Below are 13,699 nucleotides of genomic sequence, written 5' to 3'. Positions count from 1 at the left end.
TATTTTATTTATTAAAAAGAATCAAATATCTGCATATCAAAGTTCAAGCTAAATATTAAATTTAATAATACAAAAATATATAAAGCGACTGAAAACTAATCCGTGATCTGCCTCTCACCATTTATTGAGAAGATATTTTTCTTAATAATAAATAATCTTTAATAATAATATTCCATTAATATATATATATATATATATATATATATATATATATATATACAACCCGAATTCCGGAAAAGGTGGGACGTGTTTTAAATTTTAATAAAATGAAAACTAAAGGAATTTCAAATCACATGAGCCAATATTTTATTCACAATAGAACATAGATAAAGTAGCAAATGTTTAAACTGAGAAATTTTACACTTTTATCCACTTAATTAGCTCATTTAAAATTTAATGCCTGCTACAGGTCTCAAAAAAGTTGGCACGGGGGCAACAAATGGCTAAAAAAGCAAGCAGTTTTGAAAAGATTCAGCTGGGAGAACATCTAGTGATTAATTAAGTTAATTGATATCAGGTCTGTAACATGATTAGCTATAAAAGCTTTGTCTTAGAGAAGCAGAGTCTCTCAGAAGTAAAGATGGGCAGAGGCTCTCCAATCTGTGAAAGACTGCGTAAAAAAATTGTGGAAAACTTTAAAAACAATGTTCCTCAACGTCAAATTGCAAAGGCTTTGCAAATCTCATCATCTACAGTGCATAACATCATCAAAAGATTCAGAGAAACTGGAGAAATCTCTGTGCGTAAGGGACAAGGCCGGAGACCTTTATTGGATGCCCGTGGTCTTCGGGCTCTCAGACGACACTGCATCACTCATCGGCATGATTGTGTCAATGACATTACTAAATGGGCCCAGGAATACTTTCAGAAACCACTGTCGGTAAACACAATCCGCCGTGCCATCAGCAGATGCCAACTAAAGCTCTATCATGCAAAAAGGAAGCCATATGTGAACATGGTCCAGAAGCGCCGTCGTGTCCTGTGGGCCAAGGCTCATTTAAAATGGACTATTTCAAAGTGGAAGAGTGTTTTATGGTCAGACGAGTCCAAATTTGACATTCTTGTTGGAAATCACGGACGCCGTGTCCTCCGGGCTAAAGAGGAGGGAGACCTTCCAGCATGTTATCAGCGTTCAGTTCAAAAGCCAGCATCTCTGATGGTATGGGGGTGCATAAGTGCATACGGTATGGGCAGCTTGCATGTTTTGGAAGGCTCTGTGAATGCTGAAAGGTATATAAAGGTTTTAGAGCAACATATGCTTCCCTCCAAACAACGTCTATTTCAGGGAAGGCCTTGTTTATTTCAGCAGGACAATGCAAAACCACATACTGCAGCTATAACAACAGCATGGCTTCGTCGTAGAAGAGTCCGGGTGCTAACCTGGCCTGCCTGCAGTCCAGATCTTTCACCTATAGAGAACATTTGGTGCATCATTAAACGAAAAATACGTCAAAGACGACCACAAACTCTTCAGCAGCTGGAAATCTATATAAGGCAAGAATGGGACCAAATTCCAACAGCAAAACTCCAGCAACTCATAGCTTCAATGCCCAGACGTCTTCAAACTGTTTTGAAAAGAAAAGGAGATGCTACACCATGGTAAACATGCCCCGTCCCAACTATTTTGAGACCTGTAGCAGAAATCAAAATTGAAATGAGCTCATTTTGAGCATAAAATTGTAAACTTTCTCAGTTTAAACATTTGCTACGTTATCTATGTTCTATTGTGAATAAAATATTGGCTCATGTGATTTGAAAGTCTTTTAGTTTTCATTTTATTAAAATTTAAAAAACGTCCCAACTTTTCCGGAATTTGGGTTGTATATACACATACTTTTGCTATGGAATATGGAAATGTTTACATACATTAATACATTTAACAGCTTTCTTGTTTAACAGATTGTAAACAGATTTTAGGTGCTTAACTTCTGATTTCAGGGAGGAATAAATGCAATTGATTTTAAAACCATGGATGGTGTACTTAAACTAAAATGGCTCCAGTCGTTTTTGAATTGTAGTGAAGACATGTGGTTCTCTTTACCTAAGTTTGTGTTTAAAAAATTAGGCGGTATAGATTTTCTATTGACATGTGATTTTGAGGTTTCAAAGTTACCTGTGAAATTCTCTGCCTTCCACCAACAAGTGCTGCTCTACTGGAAAATGGTTTACAAACATAACTTTAGTCCACATAACGTCCCGATTTGGAATAACAGGGTGATTTTAAGAAGGAAGAAATCAATATTCTTGGAAGGATGGTTGGAAAAACAAATTTGGTCCATTGTTCATATGATGAATGAAGAAGGAAATCTATTAAAATGTGAGGAATTTAGTAATAAATATAAAATAATTTGTACGCTGGAGGACTACAGAAATGTAGTTGATTACATTCCAATGGCTATGATTAATATAATAAGGAATAATTTGGATCAGTCCCTAAACCCGAAATTACATAAAACACAGATCAATGGTATAAATTTTGGTGACAAAAAATGCAATAACCGGTTGCTGAGAAAATTTCTAATTGATGAGATCTATCCTGGGTCCTCTAAAAGAACATATTATTTAAAAAACCTAAACAAACAAGAAATTAGATCAATTAGAACTAAGTTTTTGAAATTTCCTATTCCTCCTAAATTTAAAGAAATCCATTTTAAAATGGTAAACGAAATTTATCCTTCACAAGAATTTATTGACGGAATCAACAGATCATCTTTTTTTTGAGTGTGAGATTGTACATAATTTGTGGAAGGAAATACATAACTGGCTGATTTGTAAGTCTATTCAAATAGATTTTTTTTTCCTGGAATGGGATCATGGACTTTTAATGAAGAATAAAAAAGTTGAATATTTGATAAATAATATAATACTATTTGTTAAATTCTATATCCACAAATGTCGTTTCACAAAATCTCTTCCAAATGTGAATGCATTAAAAAATGACTTTTCTTTATTTTGTAAATCCTTAAAGAAAATTGATACAGTCCCTGCTATTAACTTCTTCTCCCTTATATCAGAATATCAGTTGATATAAACCCCTATGTTAGGGAATTTGAATTGTTCTTAAGTTTCTTTTTTTATTTTTTATTTTTAGTTATTTTTCCTTGGTTGAGTTGTTATTGTTTTATGTACTTATTAATTTACATACATTATAGCGAATAAGGTCAAACTATTTTGTTTAAATAACTGGTGCTTACTACATTTTAGTTAGGGAGGATTTTTCCTTAGCAGATTTTTTGTAAGAAGGTGTAATGTGAGATAGTCGTTTGTTATGTGTTATGTCTTTTTGTTTTGTATGGTTTGAAGTTTAAATAAATGTATTTAAAAAAAAAAAAAAACAACTTCTGATTTAAATGGTAAACAATGGTTTATAATGGCCGTATTTGCATTTATGAATACTAAACTTTGCCAGCAAAAGTAATAAATTAATCAAATAGTATTCCCTATGGAATGACATGTCATAAGTGAAAAAAAACCGAATAAAACATTTTCAAAACAAAGTTAAAAGTTGGGCATGATATATTTTTCCGCGTCACTGGCGGATACGCATGATGGGCGGGGCTTCTGTGCGCCTCTGTCGTCATTCTCAAGCGACGAGTGATTCTACTCGCAGTCGCATATGACAAATAAGACATTTCAGCCTTAGTAGAGAGCTTGCGTATGTTTAAACACAGCAGTTAGCTAGGTTACGTTTCGATAATGACTTCTCGGTTATGTTTCTTTTTATTCAGGCCGAGAATTCCCAGATCACGTGGCGCGGTTCCCATAACATTATGTAGCTCCGCTGGAGGAAAGCATGAGGAGGCACAGAAAAGAGCAACTAGCTCCTCTTTACATCTCTCTCATTCGTTACTGGAGCCTTCTGTGTCACACAGCGGAGGCAGACTGAGTTTCTGCAGGAGCTTCTCTACTTCTGTAAGCAGGACTGAAGCCATCGGACAGCTGCAGTCAACACACTATCACCTGGTTTACACCTGCAGAGTAAGATTATACTTCTGTCTGTGCTTGATTTCTTATTTAGAGGAACCTGACTACTTGGATAATGTTCAGTGAGTCATTTAATTGCATTTGTTGTCTCTAGGTGTGCTCCAGTCGCTCTATGAAGAAAATATCCAAGATAGCCTATCACAAGGGTGTTGTGATTGTAACTTGTCCTGGATGTAAAAACCACCACATCATTGCTGATAATTTAAAGTGGTTTTCTGACCTGGAGGGGAAAAGGTGTGGATGTTTTAAGCCCTAAACACACTCCATGATTTTTAGCTGTCCCATAATGTTATACATTTATTTTCATTTATAAAGACCCAATTTATTCAGCGAAAAAAATAAAAAATAAATAATCAATGTGTGTAATTTTTTTTTCTATTTTATACATTTTATTTCGATTTGTTATAATTTCCAATTAATGTATTATTATTTATTTTTTTATTTATATACTTATTTTAATCTTCTTTTGTATTTATTTCTATATTGTCTATTTTATTTCTTATTATTTCCAATTAACTTATTATTTTTATTTATTTATATATTTAGTTTAATCTTCTTTTGTATTTATTTTTATATTGTTTTTCTCTCCAGTGAACCCCAGTTTGAAAACCCCTATTTAAAAATGTATTTGTATTATTTATTAAAAAAATAATTATTATTTAAACCTAATTATACATGTTGTAAAATAAAGTTTGAATAACTAATTTTATCATTCTATTACATTGCAGTATTATTTCTGCTAACTATAGTACTGTACTGCTAGATTTATTATTTAAATCTAATTTTTATGATTTATTTGATTCCAAGTAAATCTCCTGTTCCAGAATTGGAAAACCTAAAGCATTATGACAAAATATTTACGTTGACATATGTGTGTTCTGTGTTGAATATAGAAACATAGAGGAAATCTTGGCTGTTAAAGGAGAATCGGTCCAAAGAGTTCAAGGGGACGAGGCCCTGGAAATTTTTGCTGAGGAATCAATAAAGGAGGTGTCAAGAAATAATCCAGATGATCCAAAACCAACACATCTGAGCAATCGTTCAGACAAAACATGATTGACCTTTGTTAACCGCATCACTGGACATTTATAATTGTTATATTTTTAATAATCATCTTAATAAAGGACTAAAACAACCATCTAATCACTTTGGAGAAGTTGTTTTTAAGTGTTTGGTCCCCTCTTGTGGTCACTGCCACATTTTCACTTACAAATCAATACTGTTTACGAGTTACATATGTATATAAAAAATATATATATATATAGATATATTTTAAAAGTTATTTTTCCCCTTTCAATTAAATATTTGTTCATTAAAAATAAATGAACTTAAAAATTACTTGTTCGAAGATGGATTGATTACAATGTTTGATTACAGGTTTCGTTTCGTAGAGTTTTTTTTTTATATATATATATAAATGTATAAAAACTATGGTAGAATGGCATCAACAGAAACAGGTGTCGGACGATGGGCGGGGCTTAAAAAATGTATACATTTCCTGCTTCAATTCTATACAATCTATTCTCAGTTCAACATGAATTAAAGTTTCTCAGTATCATTTCTCAATTGTAAATTATTGTCTAGACTGCTAAAGAAACATCGCATAGACCGGGTCACATGACACGTGTTACTTTTCTCAGCGCTGCACTAAACGGACCAATCACAATCGTTAGCAGATAATAACATAGCTGCTTTAAAACTGCATTCTTCTAAAGCGGTTTCTACTTCTATGTCAGGAATCAATCTCGGAAATTTGTAGATTTAAAAGATGATACCTTCTAATCAACAAATGAAAAAAAAAAAACTCCATGATATTTGAATGAGCCTCATTGGAGACTCGCCCTTCTGAGTCACCTAGCGCCCCCCGTAGGTACAGAAATGTCCCTTCCTTAAACATTTACTAACTAGTACGGTAACATTGGAGTACTTATCGTTCGTGGATGATAGTGAAACCTGTCGGTATTTGATAATACACCGCCAAGACAGCCTCCAACTGATGATCGATCATCTAAAGAACGCGTTTATGCATTCACCTGGACTCCATACTTGAAGAAAACCTTGTTTTTGTTACTGTACCAGCATGAATTCAGCCGGACTGCTGTGTGAAACCGACTGGCCGCGGCACCGTCCTTTCCTGATCGGGGTGAGCGGAGGAACGGCCAGCGGAAAGGTACGAAACACTGCATGCATGATGGAAACTGATCCATATTGCAGTTATAAGAGTTTTAATGCATGCAAACCAACTGTTTCCTTTTAACCAAGTCAGAGTCAATGTGTATCTCTTTTGTGCCTTAAATATGTAGTGCATGATTGCATTTAAGTGAAATGCATTCAAGAACAGCATGCAGAATTTAATTACAGACAGGAATATTTAGTAATTTACACAGATAACCTATAGCAATAGCAACAGGCCCTTGAATTATCATCTAGTGTCAACTTGTAACAGCATCTCTAATGATATTCAGGCTGATCCAATTGCAAATAGACTACTAGATTGTCAGTCGAGGCCAGTTACTTTTGGGTCAGAATAAGGTGGATCATCACCAGAGGAAGGTCACTATCGTTAGCCAGGACAGTTTCTACCAGGTTCTCACTCCAGAACAGAAGGCCAAAGCTTTGAAAGGCCAGTACAACTTTGACCATCCACGTAAAAAAAAAAAAAACAGTGATTTATTCAACTGTGTGTAAAAATACTCATTTGATCTTTATGCTCTCAAAACCATTGCAAGAAAAGTTGTGGAATGACATGAGGGTCATTAAATTACACTTTTAATGCACTATTATGTTTTCTCCCACTTAGATGCGTTTGATACAGAGTTAATGTGTCAGACGCTGAAGGACATCGTAGAAGGAAAGGTGGTGGAGGTTCCCACGTATGATTTCGCCACCCATTCCAGGCAATAAGACACGCTTTTCCCTCATAATGTTACGTCAAGCACCGACACACTTTCTCTCTATGTGTACTTTGATAGCAGGTGTTTGTCTGATAACAGACTGTGATTGTGTGTGTAGGCTGTCAGAGAAGATATGTGTGTATCCCGCTGATGTGGTGCTGTTTGAGGGGATTCTAGTGTTTTACACACAGGAAGTCAGAGACATGTTCCACATGAAGCTGTTTGTGGACACAGACTCAGACGTACGCCTGTCTCGCAGAGGTAATGCACAAATTATCGTTAAATCAAACGGATCACACAAACACGCCGTCATTTCTGTGCAGTAGAGAGAATCCCTTTATGTATTTGATATAATATAAAATATACATTTACATGGAGTTTTTACAGCAAGGTGTTTACTTTTGCTTTTTCAAAAGATTACTAATTTAAAAAAACATTCTAAAGCACTGCAAAGTTGTGAAGTTGGAAAAAAAAAAACTAATCTTACTGACTCCAAACTTGTATATTTATTCCATTTTGAGTTTTTAGTCAAAATGTTTCATTTTAATTTTACGGAAACATAAAATATGAATCACTCTATCTGTATGTTGCGTGTATAACAGCATGTATTTTGTGTGTTTAGTTCTGCGCGACATGAGAAGAGGTCGAGATCTGGAGCAGATCCTTACGCAGTACACTATGTTTGTTAAACCAGCCTTTGAAGAGTTCTGCCTTCCGGTGAGAAAACACATGCAACAAAAGCTGAAGTGACATTGGATAGTTGTGTTATAGTTATATGATGCATTCATGACCTCTGAAATCTCTCTCGAACCTCAGACCAAGAAATATGCAGATGTCATAATTCCTCGTGGAGTTGATAACATGGGTAAATATGAGTCAAAAGGCAATGCATATAGAAAAATGAACCTTGGTTTTCTAAACTGTTGCTTCTCGTCTTTTGAATCTTCTTTAGTGGCAATAAACCTGATTGTGCAGCATATTCAGGACATCCTCAATGGTGACATCTGCAAATGGCAGAGAGCTTCTGTCAATGGGCATGTCAGTGGGCGGAGTCTAAAGAGGGGCGTGGCCGAACACTGTGAGAAAGCTAGCGGAGGCGTGAACATGCCGGCGAAACGTCCCCTACTGGAGCCCAGCACACGACCACATTAACACACACACAAGAGAGTCATATGATCAAAAAAAAACCCAAAGCTTGAATTTTCTGCATGCTTCCAACACACATTCTCCGTCAGGCTTTCTTTTCATAGAATTAAAAGGAATATTTTTTACAAAAATTTGAATTTGATGAAAATTATCACCCCCTCAGGCCATCCAAGATGTAGATGAATTTGTTTCTTCATCAGATTTGGAGAAATGTAGCATTGCATCACTTTTTTTTTTTTTTAGCAATGGATGTTCTGCAGTGAATGGGTGCCGTCAGATTGAGAGTCCAAACAGCTGATAAAAACATCACAATAATCTAGTCTCACTCCAGTCAGCCAATAAACATCTTGTGAAGTGAAAAGTTGTGTGTTTGTAAGATACAAATCCATCATAAAGATGTTTTATGAGTCTTCTGTCCATAATATTGTTTTCCCCTAGGAAAAAGTCATCTCATCTGAATCAGGAGAGAAATATGCACTGATCAAGCACGGTTTACAAATGAAAACAGTCCAGAACAGTTCTAAACGAATAAGTGAGATGTAAGATTTTGATGTGAGAACAGGTGATGAACTTTTTCACTGGAGGAAGCATTATTATGGATTATGAACTCGTATTTTAGCCAGAAGTAATGGTTTGAAGTTAAAAACATCTTAGTGATGGATGTGTTTCTTACAAACGCGCAACTTTTCACTTCACAAGATGTTCACTGATGGGCTGGAGTGGTGTGGATTACTTGTGGATTATTGTGATGTTTTTATCAGCTGTTTGAACTCTCATTCTGACGGCACCCATTCACTGCAGAGCATCCATTGATGAGCAAGTGATGCAATACTACATTTCTCCAAATCTGATGAAAACACAAACTCATCTACATCTTGGATGGCCTGAGGGTGAGCACATTCTCAGCAAATTTACACTTTTGGGTGAACTATTCCTTTAAGAATGCCTTGTGCTGTTAATCTGAGTCACCTGACCCTCAGCGTGAACTTTAACCTGTAGTCACAACTTTCTCAAAGAGGAACAGTTCTGTATATATAAAACATTGTATGTCACAGTTCACATGCTAATCACATTAATCTCTACTCGTACGATATTTATAATAATTTGTAACAGGGTAAACTCAATGTTCATCAGACCAGTCTGTTTTTCATTGCCTGATCCGTTTCATTAAGGTAATTTGCACCTGTACAATATAAAAGTCAACTTGTTTTGTTACTTTTATCAAGTATAATGACTTTTTAACACCTGAAATAAAGTTTCAGAGCTTTGTAAGGGTGTAACTCCTGTTTGGTCAGGATAAGACATGAAATGAAGTAAAATACTTCTAGTGAAATACAGTGATAGTTTAGTATTTAAAATATTAATCTCATTATCACTGATCTGTCTCTTTTAATGTTCTGTGAATAACTTAAACAAGTTTTTTATTTGTAATTAAATTTATAATTTTTTCTTTTAAACAAACAAACCTTTTTTTAAACATTAAAGAGAGCATGCTTATGTGAATAAATATTTTTTCTGTACACTTTACATCGTGTTTGATTAAAGAAATAGTGTCAGATTCATTTCATTTATTTGAACACAGTTTTTCATAGTACTATGAAAAGCACTATAAAAATGAAAATACCATGGTACTTAAATGACTATTTACACCTAAATACCATTGTGTATGTCTGAGAAACATTTTATTGGTTATTAGTATTGTACCATAATACCGATCCTGAATTTACAAAAAGAATATCCTCAGAAAATCATGGTATTACTATTACGTGATAGTAGCATTATAGTAACTTGATACAGATTGATTACTTTATTCAGTGATCGTGATATTTACATAATACTCCAAGATACACGTTTGTTGAATAGTTTTAGGTCGGAAAGATTTTTCAGTGTTTTAGAAAAATGTTTTAGTCTCTTCTGTTCAACCAAAGCTGCAATTATTTGACCCAAAAATACAGTAAAAAGTAATATTGTGAAATATTCTAACAACTTATAAACCAGTGTTGACAAGTACAGAGGTTTTCTTTACTTTTACACTGTTTCATGTCCACGGGTAGAAACAACCCCAATAATGTGCAGTTTATTCCCTGGAATGCAATTTTTACCCGGGAAACCCCCCTCGAAATGTGAAAACCTGGGAACACTGTTAAAGACAGTTTTCAATGTGAATATATTAAAATGTAACTGATTGCTGTGATGCGCAGCTGTATTTTCAGCATCATTTCTCCAGTCTCCAGTGTCACATGATCTTCAGAAATCATTCTAATAATATGATTTTCTGCTCAAGAAACATTTTTGAATATTATCAATACTGAAAACAGCTGTGCTGAGAATATTAGTGGAAACTTATGCATTTTCTGATGAATAGAAAGTTCAAAAGAACAGAATTAATTTGAAATGAAATTCTTTTGTAACAGTATAAGTGCCTTTACTGTCATCTTTGATCAAATGAATGCAATGCTAAATAAAATTGATATATATATATTTTTTAGCATTGGTACTAGTATGGCACTTTTTGTAGGTGTAAACGTGTTAAGTGTAGTTTTGGAAAAATACACATACAATACAAAGAGCAGTTTTATTGGTGGTTGAATATACAGGATGTCATAGGTATAACAGGAAAAAAATTCCCAGAAGTAGGTAAACATCACAGACGCCACACACACACACACACACACTGAAGAAAGTGGCTTCAGTTTCCCTTCTCCCATATGTGAATAATGACATTCTGTAGAAAAAACATATTCTCTCTCTCTCTCTCACACACACACACACACTCTCTCTGATGCCCAGAGATCACAGCATATTCAGTCCTCATGTTTATAGTTTTTTTTTTTGCCTCAATGTTATTTTAGTGCATGACTTGATTGGTTTGAAAATATATTTCCTCTGCCCTCTCTACATGATGGGAGATTATACATCACACCTGTACATGTACATTTATACAGAACATATCATACACATCCCAAAAAACTAAAAAACATCCACAAGCATGCTGTCAAACTGAGCCCCGCCCCTCTCTGTGACATCACAGTCTGCTTCGGTAAATGTTAAGGTCATTTTTTGCAATAAACAAACGATCTTAAAAATATATAAATTAGATTTGGATGAAGAAAAAAAGCCATTAAGTTTATTTTTTATTTCCTTTTTTGCATTATGACACTATTCATGACAATTAAGCTTGAGATTATATACAAGATATTATGATGTCCGCATCAAAAGAAATGAACAAAAGTGATTTTATATCCATAGAAAGCACATTAAATGTAAGTAAAGTGTCTACTTTTAAGGTTTCATATAAGTTTAGAGAATAAAACGTCAAAATTTGGTTGAAATTTTTTTATATTGTCATTCAGCGTAACAACATTTCTGTAAAAATAAAAAAAACCATGCTTATTCTGATTTGTAAAACATATAAAAAGAATAAGGGAGCATATTAAATGTGATTGTTTTAAATGAAAAAAAAAATTAGCAAAACCAAGAATAATGGCAAATTAAAAAAAATGTAAAATTACACTTAATTAATATTTGGGGTGAATATTTGGGGTCTTTTATTATGTCATAAACTGATTAAATTTTTGTTGTAAATATGCCTGACAAGATTGTTACACTGTATGACATTTTAGTGGCTGTCTTCTGTAAATCAGGGAAACATTTTTGATATGTATATTTTCCTCTTAAAAACAAAAATGCAATTAAATTCAACAGAAAACTTTAGGGAAAAAATTTGGGAAAAACAACAACTATTCAAAGCAGTATTACACTTTGTTTTTATGCTTAAACCCTTTTTTTAATCTTTGACCTATATATACATATATATATATATATGTATATATAGCTCCAACCTTATTTATAAAGCATGAACACTTTTCTTTGTGATTTGTAAATCTTTTTTATGCATTGAATAATTTAATGATTTTCTGTTTGAATCTTAAAAAAAATATTTTCATGTAAACTTGTGAAAAAATTGCATAAATGCTATATGGACAATTAAAATTTCTTTTTAATTTATGTTTTTGTTTTATGAATTTGAGCCATTTTCCCCCTTTAAATTAGGATTAATTTAATCCACAGTACAACAAATACTACCATTATGTTTGTGCCTTACAAATGCACATTACTTTTTAATAAGCCTTGATTTTACTCATTAAATTGATTTTAAATTAACATTAATATTTTAATATTCATGCATTTTTGAATTTCTTTATGTAATCATTTATTTATTTGCATTTTGCAAGCTACTGATAATTGGGAAGTAAATGTGCATGAAAAGAAATAGTCATGAAAATAATGTCACAATGTAAATTTTATTTTTTTTTAAGGTAAAAAAGCACGTTCTTGACGATTTTTTTGGAATTCGAGGAACTGTCAGTCATGTGACAGCGTAAACGGTTATAATGAGGGATGCACATGATCACACACAAAACAATATAGCAAGACGATGTGAAAAATGAGTCCAAACGTCCAGTTCATTCTTTAAATTTTCAAATTAATTTAGTCCAAATAGTCCATTACTCAACGCGTCTGTCAAAACATATTCATTTCAACAGACCAGTGAATATTCCTTATAAAAGGCTTATAAGATTGCACACATGTCTGCCTGTTTCCCAAGTGACCCATTTCCAAACGGGCGAATCGTAGGTTGAATCAATAGACCTTTGAGAGGTCAGAACGGTACGTCTGAGCGGGACAAACAAACACAAACTCACTCCATCAGGCACAGTGTTTTAATATCAAATCAACCAAGCCCTCTTAGATTGTGTCTTTCTGTACAGCCACACATCAGTACACGCAAACATAGAAAGTTGTGAGGATTTAGCTTTATATCACAGCGTTGGGGTCCTCTGTGTGCGCGCGATTGCATATCTGAATATCTATACTGAATCAGGATTCCCCTCCTGAGTTTTTAAAGTCAACAGTCAGGGAAAAATACTGCCCATGTCTCAATTTATTGGTGCAAATAGGAGCCTGCGTGTGTCGGTTCAGCCCATATCAGCTCCAGAACCGGATTAAGAACTCTAGTGTGGGTTCCCAAGGTTCTGCAGGAGGTTCAGGTCTCACCGTAAACTGTCTCTGAGGTTCTAGATTTTAGGTTCTAGGTCTTCTCCTCGCGCTCTGTCCTGCGCCGCGAGATGATTCGTGGTTTGATCTTGAGCGAGAGCTCCCATAATGCCTCCTCTGCCAGGTGATCGCTAAAGTCGTTGAAGAACGAGACGATGTCTTCGTTCCGTTTCAGTTCGTAGTGTCTACAGAGACGATTAAAGATACAAATTAATAATGGAACCAATTTTTTGAATCCGTTACTAGTGAAACCTGTAACTGATATATGAAATGCATACAACATTAAATATGAATATAATACATTTTATAATAAACTAATTCATATTAATTTGCATTAAAAAATTGAAAATAAACGTATAGTTCCAGATCAATAAAATATATGGAGGGAAACTACTTTTTATATCATATAGATTTTTTTTTTGGCCATAATTGTTCCTAATTCTGATTCTTTATTTCATAGTGACTCAACATCTCAATTATTAATTACTATGTCATAATTATGGCTTCTAATGTCAATTTCGACTTGGTCAAAAATTACTAACTTGGTTTTTTGTCAATTTCATCATCTCAATTTCGACATATGTCAATTACTTTTAATGATAATTTTGAGGTTCTAT

At 34.0% G+C, this 13,699-nt stretch overlaps 3 protein-coding genes across 10 annotated transcripts in view; 2 read left to right on the top strand and 1 right to left on the bottom strand.

Annotated features, from left to right (window-relative positions):
* Window positions 1-3,534: 3,534 nt before the first annotated feature.
* Window positions 3,535-5,127, top strand: LOC132116630 (DNL-type zinc finger protein-like). Its single transcript, XM_059525482.1, has 3 exons — window positions 3,535-3,978; window positions 4,079-4,218; window positions 4,878-5,127. The coding sequence occupies exons 1-3, from the start codon at window positions 3,697-3,699 to the stop codon at window positions 5,038-5,040; spliced, it is 585 nt and encodes a 194-aa protein (XP_059381465.1). The 5' UTR covers window positions 3,535-3,696; the 3' UTR covers window positions 5,041-5,127.
* A 937-nt stretch (window positions 5,128-6,064) lies between these two features.
* Window positions 6,065-8,030, top strand: LOC132116629 (uridine-cytidine kinase 1-like). Its single transcript, XM_059525481.1, has 7 exons — window positions 6,065-6,197; window positions 6,491-6,631; window positions 6,785-6,881; window positions 6,997-7,139; window positions 7,501-7,595; window positions 7,695-7,743; window positions 7,831-8,030. The coding sequence occupies exons 1-7, from the start codon at window positions 6,065-6,067 to the stop codon at window positions 8,028-8,030; spliced, it is 858 nt and encodes a 285-aa protein (XP_059381464.1).
* Window positions 8,031-11,845: 3,815 nt separating this feature from the next.
* The window catches only part of LOC132116922 (rap guanine nucleotide exchange factor 1-like), a 37,313-nt gene continuing 35,459 nt past the window's right edge, over window positions 11,846-13,699 (bottom strand). For all 8 annotated transcript variants that reach the window (XM_059525817.1, XM_059525816.1, XM_059525815.1 and 5 more), the window contains one exon: window positions 11,846-13,267. In XM_059525817.1, coding sequence (XP_059381800.1) covers window positions 13,117-13,267 — 151 coding nt within the window. In that variant the 3' untranslated portion in view covers window positions 11,846-13,116. The remainder of the gene's footprint in view (window positions 13,268-13,699) is intronic.

The sequence above is a fragment of the Carassius carassius genome, chromosome 36 (genome assembly GCF_963082965.1).
Source record: "Carassius carassius chromosome 36, fCarCar2.1, whole genome shotgun sequence".
Taxonomy (NCBI): Eukaryota; Metazoa; Chordata; class Actinopteri; order Cypriniformes; family Cyprinidae; genus Carassius; species Carassius carassius.
The sequence above is the reverse complement of the archived record's forward strand: the minus strand, read 5'-3'. Positions and strand labels throughout refer to the sequence as shown.